At 36.7% G+C, this 23726-nt stretch overlaps 1 protein-coding gene across 5 annotated transcripts in view; it reads right to left on the reverse strand.

Annotated features, from left to right (window-relative positions):
* The window catches only part of LOC310633964 (transducin-like enhancer protein 1), a 75131-nt gene that overhangs the window by 12838 nt on the left and 38567 nt on the right, over positions 1 to 23726 (reverse strand). For all 5 annotated transcript variants that reach the window (XM_083351978.1, XM_083351979.1, XM_083351977.1 and 2 more), the window contains 6 exons: positions 13866 to 13982; positions 12264 to 12317; positions 11086 to 11238; positions 9116 to 9260; positions 8113 to 8303; positions 7593 to 7669 (listed from right to left, as the gene is read on the reverse strand). In XM_083351978.1, coding sequence (XP_083208104.1) covers positions 7593 to 7669; positions 8113 to 8303; positions 9116 to 9260; positions 11086 to 11238; positions 12264 to 12317; positions 13866 to 13982 — 737 coding nt within the window. The remainder of the gene's footprint in view (positions 1 to 7592; positions 7670 to 8112; positions 8304 to 9115; positions 9261 to 11085; positions 11239 to 12263; positions 12318 to 13865; positions 13983 to 23726) is intronic.

Below are 23726 nucleotides of genomic sequence, written 5' to 3' on the forward strand. Positions count from 1 at the left end.
AAAAAAGAATGCTATTTTAATTCTAAATCATATCTTTCATTATAAATGTCTAGTTATATCTAAGGATCATCTGTTCTTTTAATCACATTCAAACAAATATTTAAAAATATAATGCCCCCTCTAATAAGTCAAATCTTATGGTTTTTTTTTAAATCTAACTTTCTTTCTTTCTTTCTTTGCCAAGTAGCTTTCCAAACCAGGACAATTAAATTACCGAGAAATTTTCTATTTTTGTAGAAGACAATTTAGGAAGCATATTTTTGGGGGGCAAATTGTGTCCATTTATATTCCTTAAGGAACTCCCACTTTCCTTCTCCCTCAATTTCTCTTTTCATTTTTTGTCTCCCAAGTTGTGACGTTTTCCCTGAAAGCTCTATATTCCATTTTTTAAAAATCTTCTTCCTTATCATCAGGTGTATTTTGTATACCTAAGGGGTAAAACATCTTTTCCATTTTCACTGTTATGGCTAAGTCTTGCAGTATTTTATATGTACTGTATATGGTAGTTTATATTTCCCTTCATCTCTTCCACTTCTAAATCCATTTCCTCTGCTTCATCTTCTGATTTCTGGTTTATTTGTTCATACTTTGTAGTCGTTGTCTAGGAATTTTCTAGTTGTAGATTTAATTTGGAGTTTTGCTCATTTACATTATCTAAATTATTTTTTAGTCTCATTATGGTTTCTATTTTGTCCTCTTTGTGTGCGACAATTGTTTGGTGAATTAGTTTAGCGTAGAGTATATTTCTTTCTGAAAGGTGTTTATTTTTTCTTGAAGCATCATTCTTGGAGATCCTCTAGTATCAGCAATCTTAATAAGAGTAGAACAAAGTTTCATCTAGTTTTCTGGTCTTTATGTGCAGCCTTTATAACCCAATAGGTTCCAGAATATGGGTCCAGTCCTAAAAGCAATATTTTGTAGTGATCCTTTGTTTCAGGTGTCCAAAAATTGTCTGTCAGGCAAGGTTGTAATCCACATGTTCAAAGTGTTCAAAATGTTCAACCACCCTGAAAGCAGCTCAAAAGTCTCTCCCAGCCAGACTTAGTCAAAAGTCAATTTTTTCTTCTTCTCCCAATAGTTATTGAGATTAAAAGTCCAAGCTCAGTAGGTGTTTATAGTCCAAGAAGGTCAGGATGATACATATGCCAAAATATTTTCCTTTATTACCAGCTGTTCTCCATTAAGGTAGGAGTCACCAAGCAGCCAGGAAGCTAGTTGTAGTGCTATACTCAAATTTTATTTTTATTTATATCCCGCCCTTCTCCGAAGACTCAGGGCGGCTTACAAGCTTAGCAGTAGCCTTCATTCTATGCATATGCCTGCTTATTAGGGCTTTCACACACCCCCCCCAAGCGGCATTATTACAAAGTCAGCTTAATTGCCCCCAACAATCTGGGTCCTCATTTTACCTACCTCAGAAGGATGGAAGGCTGAGTCAACCTTGAGCCTGGTGGGATGCAAACCTGCACTAATTGCAGGCAGCTGGTGTTACTTAAGGAGGCATTTGCCCACTGCTCCACCACTAGATGTCATTCAAAATCCATTTCCCACTCTTAAGACAAAGGATTGATTTGTTATATTTCACCCCAATGTTTTTTTAAAAAACAGAAAATCTTAACAATTATCTCAGTTCTCAAATTTGTCAAAACTGTAGCTTTATGTTACTTTCCACTTCAGTATTATGTATTTCTGTCCCCCATAAAAGAAATTAAAAAGCCACTTCCATTCACGTTTGGAGGTTTTACCTTCTTGTGAGCCTTTCCCAGGAAATTCAGTTGTAAAATAGTGAAGAAAGGATCAATATTTTCACCCAGTTCCAAGAATGCTGTTTACAATGCTAATTAGTGCTTTTCTTCTTTGGTTGTCAGCAGCTAATGGCTGACCACAGGAATGTGGCAGTCTTTCCCCTGCCAGTTTGGAGGGTTTTCCTCAGATCAAACAGAAAGACCGCCATCTCTCCATGATCGAAGAGGCAAACCTCCTTCTTCATCACTTCTTTGGAGCGATTTTAGGTCCTTTCAGGGTCCCCAGCAGGGCAAAATCGGGCATGGAAGGTGGAGCCCTGCCTTCCTGCATCCGTCTCACCATGACGCAAAACTGGAAGTCCATTTGAAAATCATAACAAAGAGAACCATATAACTATCATCTTCAACATATAAATAAAAATAAATTTCCTTCCAGACATATGTCTAAAGATTTTGCAGATTTTTAATCGGTTGATCAAGCATGAAACATTGGCCCTTTTCAGACATAAGATCTGAACATTATTCATGATCTTACCAAGATCTGAACATTATTCATGATCTTACCACATGACTATAATACAATTTTTCAGCACTAATACAATCAAAATGTATCATTAAAGCAACTGGGAAATTGTTGTCTTTTATATGCTTAGGAACCAGGATATGATCCTGATTGTACATTCTAGTTTATAAACATAAATTAAGCCAACTTCTTTGTGCATGTGAAAAGTGTTTAATCAATCTTAACTGAAATATCAAAATGTGACATGAGCAAGGAATGGACAATAATGGAGCAAAGAGCGATAAAATACATTCTCAATCCAAGAACTTCAAACCATATTAGATATTATGTTTAGTCTAAAACACTATCCTTCATCCTAAAATATCACCACTACCACATGCCGCTTCCTTCATCCAATGAAATGCATACAAGAACATTTTAAGATTACAATTTAAATGGAATACAAAAAAGTGTATTAGTATAAATTAGCAGCTACAAGTTATATGGTGATGGAATTTCTGCAGTTCTACATGTTGTTGGATTCCAATTTTTATCAGCCCTTGTCCCAGCATAGTCAGTGGTCAGGAATATGTTTGTAAGCTATCCAGAGTCATTTGTCAGTGTGTGTGTGTGTGGGGGGGGCATATAAATGTAATAAATAAGTAAAAATAAATGAAAAAAATGATAGTTGAAATTAAGTAGCTCTGGAAGCCCACAAATTGGGGGAGGAGGAGGAGGAGTATAATAGCAGCAACAGTCATGTGCCTTAGTTTCTCTTAGAATCTTGTCAAACAAATTCACACCCATGTACACACACTCCACCCTATTGACTTCTTGAACTATGAAAGAAAGTGGCGAAGCTCCTTCAGTCAAGAAGAGACATACAGTAGCAAGGATCCTGCATTTCATTTGCCAAATAAATTCAATGTGACATCCTGATTTGTGTGTTTGAAAGGAACTAGTTTTCAAACTCAAGCTGAAAGCTCTCCTGCTGTCAATATAAATTTGCAGTAGACAGGGCATTATCTTAACTCCTACACCAGAAATTTTCAATAGACTTATCTATCACAGATAAGGCTATGCCATCAGAAAGTTGCTATGGGTAACTGAAGACATCCTGCTGCCTTGGGGTGATCAGGCATAGCGTCAGTTTGGTTTCAAAAGCAAATAATGAAAGGAGATCAACTCAGCACCCAGGATTTTCAAAGTTATCTTGTCTATTTATATAGTACACAAAGGCTAAGAAAGAAGCAGATTTTTTTAAGGCAGAAAGAATATACATTGGGTATATATTTGTAGGAGACAGAAAGAAAGGAATCAGGTAGTATTTTTTTTTAGTTCAATCAAAGAAACAAGATTGGGGAATAATAGCCAGGAGAACTGGGGCTTTTATGACCCTAAAGTTCTCAGCTCCGGATTCATGAAGGTTTTTTTTACTTTTCAACTTAATTGAATATTTTGCAACCACACTGTCAAAAAAGGAAATCCCCCGTCAAAGGTCTGAACATTAGGATTTTAAATAAAATAAAAAAAATGCTATCAAAATCCAGAATATGTACTTAATACATAGTATATAGAAACTTGCCTTCTGATGAGAGAGACACGCAATTGAAGAAAACAAAACAGAATTATGTTATAATGATTTGGGTGTGTATGCTTATTGTCGGTAACTGAGAACTGATAGGATGCATATGTTCCACATTTACAGGGTAAGCCCAGATCAAATCTCAAAAAAGATCCTACAAAATAGGACTTCAGTTCTTTTATGTCTGCGGGTCTCCAGGGATACTAAAACCATACTGCATCAAATAACTAACAAGATGTAAATAACAGGCCTTTGCAAATTAGTTTTGATATGATTTGGTGGTCTGATTCAAGACACTTTGTGATTTGATTTGGGAAAGAAATCATCCATAGGCTATAAAGGAAAGGCAGATAAATACCCACAGCTGTTTATTATTATTTATTTTTTTGGCAAAAGGGGTTTTTAAAAGATAAGGATGATAAGGTTCTTTAGAGAATATTGATCCTGCCTAACTTTTGTTGAACATTTTATAGGGTTTCGCAGGAAGTTGTTTTTTTAAAAAATAATAAATAAATAATCCCTCATTTTTTCTAAAGCTGAGATCACCAAGAACAAGAATTTAGCAAAGTAGCCCTGAAATTATATCTCAGAGTTTAGGCCAACCTGTGGATGGGTAATGGGCCGTGGCCTCCTGGCCACTGTGCGCGTGTGCACACATCCTCTCACTTGTGCTAGCGCCGTAGCTGTGGGGTGCAAAAACAGGATGCCATGCCACGGGGCACAAAAATGGGCCGCTGCCACGTTGCAGGGCACAGAAAGAATGTGCTGCACTATGCAAGAATGTTAAGAGTTAGTATCACGCGGGCGCTAGCCCCAACCCATGCACATGCACACACATGTAAAATGCTTACCCCTCCCTTTTCCTCTGGTCCGCCAACCGACAAAGGTTGGTGACCTCTGGTCTAGGCTACATATCCAAGGATGTTTGGAGAGATTCCTTGGGGGTGGGGGAGAGGGGGGAAGAGAGAGACTCAAGCAAAGAGTTCCCTCGCTGTTGACTTTTACAGGAAAAACCTGAGCTCGTCTAGGCAGGGAACAGAAGAATAATACTGACTGAGACAGCTGCTTCTGAGTTCCCTTTTCTTTGTGTGTGGCAATACTGTCAGGAGTTCTTTTTAAACCACACTCAGTCATTACATTGACTCAGACCTAGGAGAGACACAAAAGCACTGGATCCTACATTAGTGGGTTTCCATTATATCTCCCTATAAGGAAAGAATAAAGAAACTTTTATTTTGCAAGAGTGTTTTATAAAAGTCATGCATAAGATATATGCAAACATACACTTCCTATTACCTCTGTCCTTTATTCTATTACTATAACAATGTTTGCTTTGTGTTCTACCTATTATATAGCTCTCTGTTTTCTTCTTACAGAGCTAGTTCTATCTTAATTCTCTGGGACTTTTTCTACTTTTCTTTCTTCTTTATTGTTGGTTTTTAATGGCCAGCATGTAGAGCCCTTGCACCTTTCCAAGTTGTTCTTTCTCTTGCTGTGCCTCTCTACTAGGGGTGTTAAACTGCTGGCCCACAGGCCAGACGTGTCATCAGGAAACCGCACCCACCCCATTGCCAGCAATGGAGAAAAAGCTCCGATACGTCGTGCGATGTCACATGACATCGTGAGATTGACATGTCTGCTCTATACTTTTTCTGTAGACCATCCACTCCCTCTGAAGGAAAAACACCTCCTTTCATTTGGCTGTGTACTCTAATTACTTGTGGCTGCAGAACTCTAAGGCTCACAATTTCCCTGTTCTCTCCCACACCTGTGTCAAAGTTGCAGCTTTATTGGCAACTCTGCTGTCCTGCAGCTGGGGAAAAGGCTCAGATGGGACACAAGGAAGGTAGCACAGGTGCCTGCAATTTTGTCAAGGAGACTGCTCTTCCCCCAGACACAGGTACTTTGCAAACTGGGACTCTCCTAGATAACTCTCTTCTCTAGACGTAGGACTCAGTTGTGTTAGGATTGTGTGTGCTGTTATTACTTTATATTAATTAGAGAAGCAGCAAAGCCAGGCTAGCACAATCGGTTACAGAGACAGGCAGAGCATAGATAAAGAAGGCTACTCAAGATGATCTGGCCCTGCCACAACTTGTTCTTAAGGGTAGCTAACATTTAAGCCAACCTTTGTGTTAGTCTAGTATTTATTCATTCATTTTTGAGAGATTTAAGCTATTTCAGGCAGCATTTAAAAGTATAGTTTGATCCAAATTGCTTATTGAACTGACTGGTCTTCTTTTCTGATTAACCTGAGCAAAGAAGCTGAGAGCTGATAGAGTAAATGGCACCCAATTGCTATTAACCTCACAAGTTCTTACAGAGTGTGCAGTAATGTGAGTGTGAGTGACAATAAAACTCAAAGGGCAGCCACTCAAATCTGTCAGAGAGCTCATCACAGCCGCTCAATCAACCCTAACCCTCCCTTTCACTCAAGTTGCAACATTACACACTTTCCATAATACCCTGTAAGCATCAGAAAAGCCATTAATTCTGAAAAATGTTGTGAAAGACCACAAAACATTTCAAAACCAAAAGTTTCAAGCAAGTACTCTCTTTGACTGGTAAATTAGCATTAGTCCTTCACAATGAAAATTCTTGAAGCTTGGCATAGCTCTAATAAGCACACTTTATTTTGCAGAGAACTACCTAGGTTGCAGAACTACTTTTCAAATGTGGCATTTGGATTTTGCTTCAGAATATGTACATTAGGAATGAAACATGCAAAGCAAACATTTTGTAAAGAATTGAAATGTGACTGACAGATTTTGTTTTTGAACTCTGAAATGGAATATTTGCCTTGCATTCCTATTCCACTATCTTGTAACATAGGGACAAATGAGTAAATAATGTATTCAAATATTCTAAAATTATTTGAAACTTTAAAATGAAATTATCTTTTAAGTCATACTAAACTTAGAAGTGGTTTTTTTAGCACATACGTCTTAGCTTAAATGCAAATTAAAACAGTATGTTTTATTTATCAGCCAGTATTAACATCCACTTTCCTTCAACCTTGTGGTGATGAAAAATTCTGAAAAAGAGAGAACATATCTTGCCAATATCTTCTGCCAACTAACTGGCATAAAACCCAGTATAAAGTGCTCTTTGCAAGAATGGTAAAAATATAGTACAGGTAGTCCTTGAATTATGACAACTGAGCCTCAAATTTCTGCTACTAAGTGACACAATTGTTAAGTGATTTTTTCCCCTATTTTACAACTTTTCTTGCTACAATTGTTAAGTGAATCTCTGCAGCTGTTAAGTCAGTAATATGGTTATTCAGTGAATCTGGCTTCCCCATTGATTTTGCTTGTCAGAAGATGGCAAAAGTTGATCACATGACCCCAGGACACTGCAACCGTCATACATATGAGTCAGTTGCCAAATATCTGAATTTTGATCACGTGACCAAGGGGATACTGCAGTGATCATAAGTGTGAAAAATGGTCATAAGTAACTTTTTTTAGTGATGATGTAACTGAATGAATTGTTGTAAGTCAGGGGTGTCAAACTGTCGGCCCATGGGCCAGATGCGTCACAAGGAAACCGCGCCCACCCCATTGCCGATACATCGTGCGATGTCATGTGACATCGTGAGTTTGACATGTCTGTTGTAAGCCAAGGCCTCTTTTTAGTAGAAGATGGTAGCCTTTCTGGGAAAACATATCATACTTGCATCTTGGGGTGCTCATCTCTTACTATAAACATTGTGCTCTGGCTAATATAAATTTCAAGATGATTGTCAGAAATTACTCACGGTTTTCCACCAGGGATCCCAGCCAGATTAGGAGGGATTCCAGGTACTCTCATATGAGGGGGAGGATCAAACCCAACCTGATAAAATGAACAAAGAAATAGGCCAATCAGTTAGAAAAAGTACAAGACTACTGACTTTGAACATAGTAGATTTCACAAAATACAGGTTTACCAAAATTAGATAGTCATCCATTTGATGGATAAGCATGCCCTCATAATAAATCCACCATCATAATATATACTTCCTGCCTCATCTTTAAATGGAGGGAGAAAGTCTGTCCATTTAAGGAAAGAAATATTCAATACAGCTATGAGCTTTTTGTATGTTAACTAATGGTAACATTTTAAAAATGAAGGAACGGAGACATTATTTTTCAAATAAGGGGAAATAATATTTTGTGTAGGAACATGTAACATAGTAGGGGACAAAAATCCCATCTCTAAAACTGCATTAAATATTCTTTAATGCTTAAAGACATGTGTTAATATTATATCCCCATTCAACAAGACTGCAAACCTACCATAGGGGAGCGTCCATAGGCAACTACTGCAGCTGCTGCTGCAGCAGCACTCATTTGGGGGGACATGTTGTGGAGACTAGCATAGGCAGCTCCTGGACTAGTCAGCTCTCCATTCATGCCAGCATGAGGTACCATTCCAAATGGAGCAGGGTAGGGACCTGGTACAGCCAGAGGTGTTCTCAAGCCAGCAGCTGCAGGAAAAGGAGACAATATCTGTATATTATTTTATACAGCTCATTTTTTTCATATTAATCAACCTGCACAGAAAAATAAGTTTTTCAATTTAGCAACCTCTTGTTGAGAAATGCAGAGTGAGAAATTCAGCCCTTCCAAGATAACACTGACAAGCATTTATCCACATTTGACCTCACAACCATCCTTTTTTTAAATTATTCCAATCAATTATATTTGCAGTTTGCTATTATACAAGTGTACAAATGGCTATAATAAATTCATTTAGCCAGTCTGGAATCTGATAATTTTTAACATTATCACTATGTTTATTATGTTAATAAATGTGGCCAAAATGCAAATGAAAAGTATTAGTCACCATGCACAATCCTTTCCTTAAAACCCTTTTCTAGACTCCTTATACAGTTAGTCCTCCAATTACAACAGTAACAAGGACTGGAGTTTGTGACACTAAGTGATGTGGCTGTAGCATGATATCTCATAGCTACATCGCTTAGTGATGGCAATCTCAGCACTCCACATTTCCATTGTTAACTGAATGCCACCCTTCATTTGGCAAGAATACACCCCAATCTAAGCCATTTCTGGATTGGTCCCTCCCACTTCCAAGCCTCACTAAGATAAGGGACTACCTCCTCTTCAACTCACCTATCTTCCACTATCTATTCCCTTTTATGCCTCCCACATCTATGCTCCCTCACCAGCGGGGTGGGGAGAGAGAATTATAATCCTCAGATACATCACAACCACATCAAATTATATTAGTAGTAATAATTCAGTGCATGTTAGAAGTTTTTTTTTATTATTTTACCAGCTTGGTTGACCAAAGGGTCCATAGTTGGAGGTTTAGCAAGACCTGGACGAAGACCTGGTGTAGCACTAGTTCCTGGAGTTGGGACATCACTTCGTGGAGTTGGTGTGCTGGATTTAAGGACTGGTGTGCTAGCCTTTTCATGCTGGCATCATTAAACAAATCAAATAAGTACTGTTAGTAATCCAGGCAATTCTTGAGTATTTAATTTCAACACCATGTTGAATTTTGAAATTAAATTTATTTGGACAATCTCCTATAATTCAATATTAGTAGTGTCTGCCCTCTCTATTTCTGCTTTTAAAAAAGAATGATATGCAACATTCTTTAGTTGTATATATTATTGGCAAGATGTGAAACTTACTAGTTAATTGTAATTTTAAAGTCTTCAAGTATTTTAATTCAAATATAGGACTTTGAAGGAGGTAAATGAAGAGTAAGTCTGATCACAAAGATATATTTAACAAACCAGTTGAAAAAAGAGACAAAACGCAAATGTTATGCTTCAACTAGAACTCAAAAGGATGGTGATTTATTACAGAAGACCTATTCTCTCTGCCATAAACTTCACTTGAGGAAGAAAGGATTCAAAAAATTGTTCCAGATTAGAAGAAAATAAATTATCCTTATGACCTCATTAAGAATGGATACAGAGTGAGCAATTTTCAACCTTTTATTTTTATTTTAACAGATATACAACTTAGAAACTAGAGAAATGAATAAAACAGAAATTAAAAACAGATATACAACCTGTGTTAAACTGAATACTGTAAGTTTAATAGAATATTAGATTAACACTACATGTAAAATACTTTCATCATATTTGATTATTTTTAAAAGGAAATCAATAATAACTAATTAACAAAGGCAACCATTATGATAAAAATGATCAGCCAGAATAAATGATTAACAGGGATTTCCAAATAATTTTTAACAGTTTACCTACACAAATGAAGGGAAATATGTGTGTCCCATGGTAATGATGTGAGATCGAAAGCTGGAGCCCATTCTTCAGTTTACCCTCATTATAATAAGTTTATTATTATGTTTAATATTTTAAAGAGAAATATAAATTTGTATGTCACACAAGTCCATGGTTAGAATTATACTCCATCAATGGCTTCAACATTAATTTGATTTCTCAATCAGACTTGATTTTTAAATACAAAGTGTTTTTGACACTACAGCATCCTTCTGCCTAGTTTGCAATTCTTCTAAGGAAAGAATTCCATGCCATTTCCAGTAAGACACATAAAGTATACTGACAGCTGATATAATTTATGAAGGCAACTATCTATGCTTTGTAGGAATACAAGACTTAGAAACAATAGAAAAATAGCTAGCAGAGGAGTTAAATTATAGGGTGATTTATAGGACAATATGAAACTGATAGATGCTAATGGGATTCTACTTCTTCACCTGTTGTCCAGTTTTTAAATAGGGAAATACTACTTTCTATTAACCAAACTTTAGAACAGAATGTCAAACAGCTACACACTAAAAATGAATACATTTGTAATTTTAGTAAAATGAACTCAGTTAAAATTACTTTAATTAAATGCACAATACAATTGTTCTATGTTATGCTTCTCTTCTATCAAAATTAAGCAACAACTTTTCATGCCACAACCAAAGCCAAATACAGATCACATATTTTAATCCACATTTGGGCTATTTTGTGTGGAATGTGAAAAAGCTGCAGAAACCCACAAATCAAATCCCAACTGAAATCCCAACATTGGTTTTATGATCAGATTTCATGATGTGGACAGTGCATCAAAAATGGAAAAAAGGGGAACATTGTCCAATAATTAATGAGGAGATAAGTTTTTCTGTTAATAATGAACTGCTACTACAGTTCTGATCTGTATCACTATGAAAACTATGGTCAAGTCACGAAGTTTACACACAATGCAATAATAAATAATGATTAGTTGTCAAAATATAATACAAATGAGAAGAATACTTACCAAACCTATTTCTTTGGATTTCATGGAAGCAGAACTTCCAGAAGAGGCAGTAGATGCTGGGCTACTTGAGGCATCTTTCTTCAAGATACGGGTTTTATCTATGCCATTCTCTCGTGGGGAATGAGCAGGACTTGCCCGGGGAGACGAAGGGTCCTTGATGGACCAGGGTAGTAACAAAGACATACAGTAAGTTATTAATTTACGTGCAGTAAATGTGTACCCACAGTTGGAAAGCTTTGGCATTTAATGTATATTATGTTAAATATATGACTGTATTGTAATTTATTTTACAACACTTATATGCATCTACCATGTGGAAAAATTATCTATGCTTTAAATGATGAACAGCATTATTTCAAACCATTAAGAACGTTTGGTGCATTTCAGATCAATTTCCTGGAAACAAAAGGAGGCAGTAAGCAGGATATATAATTTTGCGTATTATTACAGCCTCCTAAAAAGGCATAAGTAGTGAGGGGGGAAAAGCAAAAGTACTGTATTAAATTTAGCTTTCTACTGATTATAAATAAGCATTATTTTCTGCTTTCACATCACACCGAAAAGATCAGAATTGTTCTTTAAAGGGCTTCCTTCCTTTCCAGCATATTTCCTCCTTTAATATATCCAGAATAAACATTGTTCATTTATTGTTGATCATATGCACAGTAAGAACAGTAAGCAAATAGCATCATTGTACCATTTGCAGAGCCACAAAAATACTGGTAATAATTTCTATGATATTTTTTCCTTCCCATGTGTTTAGTCTCCTCAGTTCCACTCTCAAATCAATACTGACAGAATAAACACAGAGATCAAGGACTCCTAAACATCCATGAGCCATGGGAGAAATGCATTGGCTTCTAGAGTCTGTAATAAATATGAATTTAATAATATTGTAACTCCTCCCAACATTTTTCATTGGCTTCTGCAATGAAAAAATATTACTAATTGCATGTTTATTTGTTAAATTTATATGTCACCCATTCTACCATCGGGTGACTCTAAGCAGCTTACAGCACAATAAAAACAATATGAAACACTAAAGTACTAAAATGTTAAATATTAACATTAAAATTAACAAAGATGCATATTTCTAATGAAAAATTCACCCTATAGTCTAAAATATTTATATTCCTTTCAGCTTCAGCTACAGTAAAAGAAACATTTAAGCAAGTTACCTCATTAGATACATCCACAACTAAGTTGTCATCACTTTTGTCTCCATCGCTGTCCTAAATTTAAAAACAATGCTTAGTTCAGTTAGTGTTTTAGACTTTAATAGTCTACTCACTGTAACCAACAACAAAACAAAAATCAAGGGCACCCACTCATAACTCCTTTAATATACTACCTTCAGCAGAGTATATGTAAGTGGGTACCCATGGCAGAGTTTCACCAACATTTGGATTGACTGAATGACAAATTGCAGGTCAGGATGTTCTTCATGTCTGGGACTGTCAGAACAGCACTGTCCAAAAATAGCCAAACTGATAGGTCATAGGTGCAGAGAAGGCATACAACATATAGTGAGAAAAAGCCCTCCTGGGTAGTGGCCCTTTTGCCCTGCTTGCATATGTTCACTCCTTTTTACTCTGTTCCTTGCCATTTCACATACTCATTCTACCAGTTTCATGTTCACATGCCCTTTATTGCTCTCTCTCTCTCTCTCTCTCGTTTGCTTATATAGCTCAAGACAGTTATAGACTTACTTTTTGAATACAAGTCTAGTGTGTTTTTAAAGAGTGCTAAACCTGTCCCACCAGGCTCAAGGTTGACTCAGCCTTCCATCCTTCCGAGGTAGGTAAAATGAGGACCCAGATTGTTGGGGGCAATAAGCTGACTTTGTAATAATGCCGCTTGGGGAGGGTGTGAAAGCCCTAATAAGCAGGCATATACATAGAATGAAGGCTACTGCTAAGCTTGTAAGCTGCCCTGAGTCTTCGGAGAAGGGCGGGATATAAATGGAATTAAAAAATAAAAAAAAATAAAAATAATGTATGTTAAGATGACTCTGTGACAGGAAGGTCCAGTCTTTCCTGTAGACCAAGCCCAAACCTCACAGAGAATAGTGCTCAGCCACCACAGAGGGGGACATGTCCACTGCAGGCTAAAGTGGCTAATAGGAACTGGGCAGAATTTAGTCTCTGACCATGTCACCAACCTATTATTAAAACATCCTAAAGTGTGTCCATAGTCAATTGTGTTAGGAGGAAGGAGGTATTGCTTCAAAATGGAACATCTAATGTTGACTCATGGGCTGAGAATGAGGTAAAGGTAATGTCATGAAGACGTGGCATTTAAAAATAGACATGTTTGTGCTGGTGTTAAAGGAACATAAAGATCAATACTGAAGATATTTTCCAGTAAAAATTATATTCCTTCCTTTTTCTCAGCAGGAATGCCTCCTATTTCATGATATTTAATTAAAAACTAAGATTTTAAAACATAATGCCATACAAGCAAACATATGTAACTCCAAATGCTAGTTTGACAATGATGTTCCTATTAGATGATTTATAAATAACTGTTTCTATTTTGCTATCAGCAGATGGCAAATTAATTAACACATAAATACCGTATCTTTCATCACCCTCTCCCCATTCCTCAGCTTCTTGTGAAAAGAAAAAAAAACAGCTAGGAAATCAGCAGTTACGTTAGATTGGTAATAAGATGATGAATAATCTTATAGGTAAGATCATGGAAGGTTAAATATATAGCAACCCAAAGAAAGTGCCTTGAAAGGGGTGATGACTATTGTGAAACTGGCTACAGCTTCTTACATAATGGCTTGAGTCCTTATCATCCACTTTTCTTTTCTTCATGTCATTGGAATACTCCGGTCCATTCCTTCGTTTATCGGTGTTCCTCAGACTCTCTGGAACCAAGAGTGAATTACTCTGCAAATACATAAAGATCATCATGTTTAGAATCCTTTTATATGGATATTTCCAACAAGCACAAGTTGTTGTCTTTTAAATTCACAACACAAATGCTAAAAACAGACTGCAAGTGTTGTTTTGCAAGAAACTTGTTTCAGACCTGCTACATAAAGGATACTACCTAAGGCAATCTACTTTATACAGTTTTCTTCATAGGGCTTCTAGGGAACAAAGTAAGGGTGGGAACAAGACCATTTGTTCATGAAAACATTGATCTCTTTCTATATGAAAACTATTGAAAACATAGTTTAGCTTTTATCTTCTTTTACTGATTATTAACATGCTTTGGATGGGTAAGTGTATCTTTGGGTCAGTATTGAATCCTGATAACTACAAGCTCAAGTCCTTACCATTTTTTCCTGGTCGTTTGGCATTGTTTGCTTTCTAAGCCTGAGACAGAATGACTGGTCCAAAGTTACCCAGCTGCTTTTATGGCAAAAGTGGAACTAAAAATCACAGCATCCTGGTTTCTAGATTCATTACACCAAACTGAGTCTCTATTAACCCATTAATAATATTCATTTTAAACATAAAGTAAAGGGAGAAAAGACTTTGAAGGCATTCCCTTTCAGCTACATAAGCATGCTATCCTCCAGCCGAGGCGTCATCAGAAAATGCCCTCTCAAGTATATTTTTTTTTTAAAAAATAAAATGGTTATGCAGAAACTCTTGTCAGCAGAACAGAAACTCTGTAGTGCATTCACAGGGGACAGAATAAATCAACTTTTTGTGTATGACAGGATTATGTTACTCACAAGAGAACACCAGTTTTATTTTATTTTTTAAAAAGTACACCTGAATCACTTTCAAAGCAACCCATGCATATGAAAGATCTAACATGTAGTTCAAGGCATGCGAATCAGGCATTATGGTGGCAAATACTTCTGTGGAAGCCAGATGTCCAGTCTCTCCTGCAGCTTAAACCCATATTGCCAAGAAGTGCATTGCCCAAAATCCACAGCAGAGGTCTTCAAACTTGGCAACATTAAGACTTGTGGACTTCAACTCTTAGAATTCCTCAGCCTGGCTGGCTGAGGAATTCTGGGAGTTGAAGTCCACAAGTCTTAAAGTTGCCAAGTTTGAAGACCCCTGATCCACATGAATACCTACAGTACTGGAGCCCAAAGTGGCTAAGAGACCTGGGTAGATCCTAGTTCCTGTTCCCACCACCACCACTGTCAATGAAACACTCCAGATTATATCCATGTTGGGAAAATATATTTTTGAAACTCAAACAGCTCCAAGTAACTTGGAAGCTATGTCCATTGTAGCTTGGACTGAAGGGAAAGCATCATCTTTTATATTTAGATAATTTAGATAAAATATTAGTGGGCCATATTAGTGCAACAATGTGAGAAAAATGATTTCTGAAGTCCTGAGTTTTATATCATTGTATTTGTCTGTTTAGGAATCTGTTGAACTACTGGAGTGGTTTGGGATCAATACAAATTTAATTTGTTTGAATCTCTTATTATTCAAAGTGACATTTCTTAGTGTCAGAAATTGCCCAGTATATTGGATTGTAAGAAAATAAACATAAGCGTTCATTTGCATCTATTTAACTAGAATAAAATGAAGCCTAAATAAAAAGTGACCTCTATTACTTTATCTGGGGTTTGTTGGCTTCTCCTAATTTACTGCTAATGCCTCCCCCCCCTTAAATCCCAACATCCAACTCTTAATCTGAAAGAAAGGCCAAAAAACAAGAGCAAGGACTAATCGTGCCACAATCTGCAGGCTACTTTCTTTAGATAATGTTAAGTACAAACTGTTGACCCAAAGGGGAAAAAAGGCATTTTAGATATTTCTGGGTCACATGATAATTTGACATGCCTCCAATTCTCATCTTCCCTCCAGCTAAAGCATTAAACATGTCACAATGGGTTCTTTTAAATTCAGGATTAGCATATGCAAGAAGGGCAATTTGTTCAGTGGTGTGTTAATGCCATGAACAGTGCTGAATGCAGGGCTGAGCGGTAGGATAGAGTGGAAGATCGCTCTTTTCACAAAGGCCTGACAAACTTTTCTAAAAGCCGCTTGCATAAGAGCGCATCATGCCAACGCACTTTCTGGAATTTACACAAAAATCGCAAGATGCCTCACCACCTTACTCCAGGGAATACATTTGTATACATTCAAGTACTTAAGAAGCAAAATCAAAAGCAGAATTCAGCTAAAGAGCTGCCCTCCCCAGTCAAATCATGAGGATCAACTATGTTAAAGAATTATGGACATCTTAGCTGTATCCTATAATAAAAGGAAATCGTGGACCCATACTGCCTAAAGTAATGTGAAGCATTTATTATGGCACCATATATTGCATTTTGAAGGCAAACTGCAAACTCCTTTATTTCTGCTTCCTCAACCTCAAGGCACATGTATGGCTTTTTCAAAGGGGCCTTCTGAAAGTAGCTGAAAAGCAGCAATGTTTCTTGATTGAAAAGGTGGTTTTGCTGGGTCACTGAACTCATTAATCTGAGATGTGAGTTTGGATTCCACCCCTTTTAAATCTCTTGATGGACCAAGACAAATCAAAAGCAGCAGGGGAAAAATGAGAACAAATACTATTTCAGATTTGAAAATGTTTTTCACTACTAACATAAACATGAAAATACTTTACAGGAAGTTAGCAGTATATGAAAAAGGGGTTGAGTGGTCATATTGCACTAACCTATAAATTAACTTGGTTGGGTTTAGTAGGATGTGCTAACTGGGTTGCTGTAGCTTATTCTACAAACCATGTTTTGTTCTGTTTTGTTTTTAAAAGAAGCCTTGCTTTGCATGTATGCATATCCAGCCAGTATTATAATTCTGGCAGAAAGATAAAACCTAAGAACAATTAAGATGTAAAAATATTTTGGTGTTGTTGCAGTAAACTGCACCAGAAGTATAAATAATCATATTAATGACCTCAAGGGAAGGGTGAAAATGAAGTATATCAGCTGTGTATCTGGGAAGAGGGATGTTTTTATTAATTTTAATTGCTTTAATTAAATCATTTATATTTATTTGTATTACATTTTTATTATTTTTACAAATAATTCAAGGCAGCAAACAAATCCAACATACCTTCCTATTTTCCCCAGAACTCACGGCCTCCAGCTTTCTAGTCTGGTGCCTTAACCACTAGACCAAACTGCTTCTATATACAAATAACAACAGAATAAATGCTGTATATTCATGATATTAGCCTTGATATAGTTGTTTCATTATGGCAGGCAAAAAATGTGGATTGATTTGTCAAGGCATTGTATGAATTTAAATCACCCAAATGCTTGGATACTGTTCATTGCCATTTTAGAAGAATTGTCCTATGCACAATCTGGAATTTAGAAAAATATCTCTCTAAGCTACAGACTTGGGTTTCTGTGACCTACTGGGACAAGTCCAATGTTGTTGAGCCTGGGATCTTTATGTAATGAATTAAGCTCAACTTTGGGTGGGTAAATGGAAATGTCAATTATTGACAACAGGACCATAGTTTTTTTTTAAAATCCCATTTATATCCCGCCCTTCTCCAAAGTCTCAGGGCGGCTTACAATCTAAGCACAAATCAATGTGCTTAGCAATTCATGATATCTTTTCTGACCAGAATGATTAGTATTGTTTTATCAGCAGCAAGAAAAGCCAAATCTTCTTCCGTCTCTAGGGTTCAAAGCTCTTGACCATTTCAGAACTTTTTAGAAATGTTTGTATTATTTCCAACTAATGAAATCTTGGAAAGAAAGTGTTTAACAATGTCACTTTCTATCTGTCAAAGACTAATTCTTCAAAAGGTAAAGTGAATGGAACCAAATCTGCTTCAATGGGAAAATCCAGAAAAAGAAAGATGATGTTCAAAAATGGCCCATATGAGGCCAGAGATTGCCTCAATGATCCATGGGGACAGGCAGTTGGGCAACTGCTCAGAACTTTTAAGCCTCTATTCCTCTTCTGTCCAGTATGGAACTAATGCAATCTGTCCTGTATTTTTCAGTGTATGCATGCAAAAGCATAGCAATACAGCAAAAGGGAGAGCAGAATAATTACATAGGGATTTGTTTGCTATTTGTTTATTTATTCATACCGGTATTTAAGTGCTGTCTGGTTCCAAAGAAACTCTGAGTGGCGCACAATAGAATAAGGAACAAAAATACAATGCAAAGCATCAGATTGGATCTGACGGCTCTGTATAGTGACATAAAAGAAAAACACAGTAAGGAGGAACATCCAATCTGGGAGAGCAGACAGGTCTTTAAAGCTTTCCAGAATACCATCAAGATGGGAACCATATAGATTTCTGGAAGCATCTTGGTCCAGAAGGAAGGTGCAGAAATTTTCAGCCCCACTAGGTAGACTGGACCAGAAAAACAACTCCATTGGAAAGTTAAAACTATTTCTATGGTGTTTGTAGTAACAGAATCTCGTAAGACTGATTGTACTGTACCTTTTCCCCTTCTTATACTCAGATGAATTAGGAAGGTGTCTGTTTGAGCTTCTTCCCTGTATTTTCTGCTTTTTGTGATTGACTATATATTTCTTTCCCTTGTTGCTTTGGTAATAGATCTTGCCTGTGTCTATTAAGGTCTTCTTCCTTACCCTTTATGACATACTTCCTGGGTCCTGATAAATGGCAGTATTAATTTGAAGGAAACCTGGAATGTGCCAATTCTGCCAGCACATACCATCATGGCAGAAACCATGGGAGGTATGCAGTTCCTCAAATAACCTGATTCCATGCCATTTGGGGCTGTATAGATGACAAGCAGCACACTGAAGCATACTGACAATCAGCACAGCTCATGAAGCAGAGGTGCCATATGGACATAGCAAGGCATGACTTTCCCTGCCTGCACTGCTACATTCTGGATCCACTAAAACATCCAATTGGTTTTCAAGAGCAGCCTAGGGTATGGTTCACTGAAGTAGTCAAGCTGTGATATGACTAGGGCAGGAGTGACTGAAGGGCCTCCCAATTCAGGAAGGGTGAAATTGGTACCTTTAGATTGAGTTGGCAAAGGCCATTGGACCACAGCTGTCCCCCTGCTGTTTTACAAACACCCATTTTGTCTTTTTGTAAATGTATGTATTATGGTTGGACACATAGTAATGGTAGTCAAAATGTACTCAAAATTTCAGTACACCCATTGATCTTAAAAAGTGTGACTCCTGTTTTATTGTAGTTTTGACAAAGAACAAATCTTTCCAAAAGTTTTGAATTCCAGGGCCCAAGAGATAGAATACTATAATGTAAGCAGGTAAATTAGGAAAATGAGTTTGATCACATAGAATTAATGAAAACAGAAGGACAGTAAAATGGAAATTTATAAAACCTAGTCACAATGGGCAGGATAACAGAAAAAAACTGCTCCTGTGTTTGTGAGTGTATTCAATTCAATTTTTAAAAAACCCAAATTGTTTAGTGCAGGAGATAATTCTCTCCACATTGACAGATTTAGAGCACCTTGCAAGGGAAAGTGGGCAAAGATTCTCAAGTCAAGATGTGCCATGCTGACAGGCTCTACCCCAAAAGACTGCATGCTGTCATAAAATAAAAAGGTGTTTCAACAAAGGATTAGTTTAGGGCAGGAGTCTTCAAACCTGGCCCTTTTATGACTTATGGACTTCAACTCCCAGAATTCCTCAGCCAGTGTGCCTGGCTGAGGAATTCTGGGAGTTGAAGTCCACAAGTCATAAAAGGGCCAAGTTTAAAGACCCCTGGTTTAGGAGCTTGCACTTTTATGCAACTAAGTTATTGTACGTTTTTTATTCATATTCCCCCCAAAAAAGATGTGTTTGTTTTCAATTGAATTGTACAGCTTTTATGTTATATTAAAGGTGGAAAAAATCTGATTTATCTTGGTCTGATATTTTAGATCTCAAAAACCTAGTATTTTAACAGGGATGTGTGGATTCTCTACATTCACTATAGAAAAGGAGCAGAGGTAATTATCCTATTCCATGGCACTGCATTGCCCATGACCCATATTGAATGTATGCCAGGAAAATGTTAAAAGCTATAGAATAGTACTTAAGACTTACAGAGTCAGCATATTGCTGGGTCCTCATTTTATTGACCCCCAGAAAGATGAAAGATTGAGTCAACTTGAGCCCATTAAGGCTGAACTCCTGGCTTTGGGGAGAGTTAGCCTGCAATACTGCATTCTAACCACAGCTACACCTATTTTAAGTAAGAAATTTGATATTTCACCATGGATTGCATTTAACATTTCTGCTTATCTCTTTAAAAATCGTCACTCCATATGTAATGTCCATCTGAAGTTGCTTATAAGCTATAGTTGCAATATACTGGCATGAATTTGCATCCAGCCGTTTGCTTTAGGTCTACCTACCTGCTGTTCACTATTATGAAAAAAACAACAACCCTCATTGGCTTCATTTCATGCAACTAAGACCCTGCCTCCAACACATACACACTTTATGTCCATTCATCCCCTTCACCTTTTAATTCACTGGCATCACAAATTATTTTCAGGAATGAAGATTTGAAGCTATTTTTTAAAAAAAAACATTTAAAAAAATTCCACAGAAATATCAAGCACCATAAGCAACAACACTGCAACTTAATCTCATTTATTCACTCGCAGAATTGTGTCTTTGTTCCTGAAGTATCACAACATTCATATAGGCAGAACTAGCATTCTCATGTTTTGTTTGTTTATAAAACTTATAGGCCACCCCTCTTACCTCAAGATAACTTATTATTGCTAATACATCCTATTTGTTTAGGGTTGCAATAGTAGTCACATTACCCAAATATACTGAGATAACCGTTTCCCTCACATTTACACAGACATATGCAATTACTGATAACTGGCTCTAAGCTCAATTAGTTGCTGACTTCATATTAAAATCCACAGTTTGGGTCAACTTATTTTGTCCTCAAATGCCTCTTCCTATAAGACCAGACTTCATGATCTAAGAAAGATATACTTTCCATTCTGCATTATCTATTATGTTCTGACAGTGAGGAATCGAAAGTGAGATTTGAGGGATACAAGGTTCCCCATGGGATGACTTAATGCATTAATCTACTGCATTCTAGAAGTTTCTGCAACATCTTCATTTGTGCAGACTGACTGCCCTGACTTTATCTGTGGGAGTTATTTTTTCTACTCCTGCATCAGAAATTGTATTCCACAGTACAAAATCATCCACAGAAGTTGTAGACTATATTTCAATTCAATTATTATTTTTCCTCAGTCAAAGAGGAAATTATGTGTTGGAACAATCCCATCATTTTTATAACAGCCACAAGTACTTTCCTTAGGGACACAGCTCTGATAAGATCTCTAAACACTGGTAGATATAAATGCAGTTTTCTCAGTCAAGAAATCTTAACAACTAATGCCTTGGCAGACATCCTGACAGAAATGGAAAGTCCAAATATAAAGACATAATATTGATAATGTTCTCCGGGATTCAATCTATTTCCTGAAGTTGATTGTTTTACATCAAGACAGGCAAACTTTGAACCACTGGTTTCATGCAGTTGTTTAAGCTTAACTATATAAACCTTGCTTGCCTGTGTTCCTTCAGATATGGTGAAATTCCATAATGGAAAGTGAAATCCACTATATCTGAAAATTGTCAAGGTGTGTGAAACTGATTCAAGTCAATATGTTATGACTTATGTGATGAAGCAACATACACTTTAAATCTAAAAGCTCATTTAAAAATTAGAATATTGTTCTGGGGGGGGGAATCCACTTGTAAATTAAAAAAAATGCAGGTAGTCCTCCACTTAGGATGAGCCCAAATTTTATGTTATTAAGTGAGAAATTTATTAAGTAAATTTTGCTCCATTTTACAACTTTTCTTGCCACATTTGTTAAGTGAATTACACATATTAACTAAATTAATACCTGTTCAAATTGTCTATAAATAAGGAAACAACTTTATGAAAGTCAAAGTTATATATATTAGTCATCTTCACATATATACAACATATGAGAATACTGTTGTCCTACCTTTCAGATGAGGATGATTAAGGATGGGGATGAGGCAAGAGGAAGAAATAAGTAGACAGAAAAAGAAAAAGGGAGAGACTTGGCAACTCCATGGATTCACCATATAATTAGTTGCTAAAGAACAAGTTGAAATTAAATCCAGAAAAGATAGGTGTGGCCAGGCATACCTTCAAACAATTACATCTAGTGTTCCGGTCATTCTCCCTAACTGACCAGATTTGGTATTGACCATACCTAGATGTTGATTGCCCTAGAATACTTCTGTCTTGGCTGCTACAATGTACTCTTCACGGAGCTACCATTAAAAAAACCTCTAATAAATGAAAATGTAATTGCTAGGGGCTGCTGATCTATACAAGAAACAGAGATCATATGGTTCCTATACTGGTTGTCAGCAGTGTAATATTTATAGTGTTTAATGGTTTAAGGCCTGATTACCTAATGGGCACTTCTCCTGTTATAAATCTGTCTTGTGGGTTAAATCAATGGGAACAGCCACTATATGGTCCTGCTATTAAAATTTCATCTTTCTGGAAGGCTTTCTGCTTAGTTCTTCCCAGGTTGTGGAATGCATTCTCTTGGAGTTATACTATTAGAGTTTAAGAAAGGATTTAAAAAGCACCTCTTTCACCAAGTTTGACTGGATGATTTTAATATTTACTGTTCATCTTAATCAGTATTTTTATATAATTTTTGTTTTTAAGTTTGGTTAACTGTCCTGAGTGTTCACCAGAGAAGGAAAGGATAGGTGGCTTTTACACAAGCTATCAAAATAATACAGGTTCATTAGGGAATACACAGCTCGATGATATTTTTTACCGCATATAACATTATCTCTTTATTACAGACCATTTAGAACATTTTCTCCACATCAGCGTTCCCCAAGCTAGTACTTGCCAGAATGTCCAGCTAGCATGACCAGTGGGAAGCTATTATCCAACACCTTAGAAAGGATCAGACAGGCTCATTTTGTCACATTTCATAAATACTGCCGTAAGGAGGGAATATCCAAATATACTTTATCAATTTTGCTCTCAGTGTGCTATAATATTGATAAAACACCACCGCTCTATTCCAAGTGTCTTTTCAACTGACTATTATTTTGGTAAGTAAAAGAAAAGTTGCAGTTCTACAATTGTCATTTTTTTTCTTAACAAACCCACTTTTATATAGAAGGAAAGTATATATGAGAATACGAAATGGGGATTTATTTCTTAGCTGTCATCCTTTACTATTCTAACTTTATATAACTATGTATTATCTTCTGCTGCAATCTGGTTACAAATAACTTTTTAGGTGCCTCCTAGGCAGTTTTGACTCCTGGTGACTGCCTGGACAAATTCACAGTTTTCTTGGCAAGGTTTCAGAAGTATTTTGCCATTGCTTCTTTCTTAGGGCTGAGAGAGAGTGACTGGCCCAAAGTCACCCGGCTGGATTCATATCTAAAACAGGACTAGAACTAGTTTCTAGACTAGTGACTTAACCACTATATCAAAATGACTCTTGCTAACATGATAGTAGACATTAAAACAGGTAAGATTAAGATAAGATGGAAGGAAACCAAATATAGTCAGTCCCTGATTTATGATTGGTCACTTAGCAACCATTCAAAATTACAATGGATTCCCCCCCCCAAGGTACTTATGACTCAAATTCAAAGTTATGACAGCCCTTCAAGGTCACATGACCACATTTTGGGCACTCAGCAATTGATCACATTATGACCTGCTTA

The sequence above is a fragment of the Vipera ursinii genome (assembly GCF_947247035.1).
Source record: "Vipera ursinii genome assembly, chromosome: 2".
Taxonomy (NCBI): domain Eukaryota; kingdom Metazoa; phylum Chordata; class Lepidosauria; order Squamata; family Viperidae; genus Vipera; species Vipera ursinii.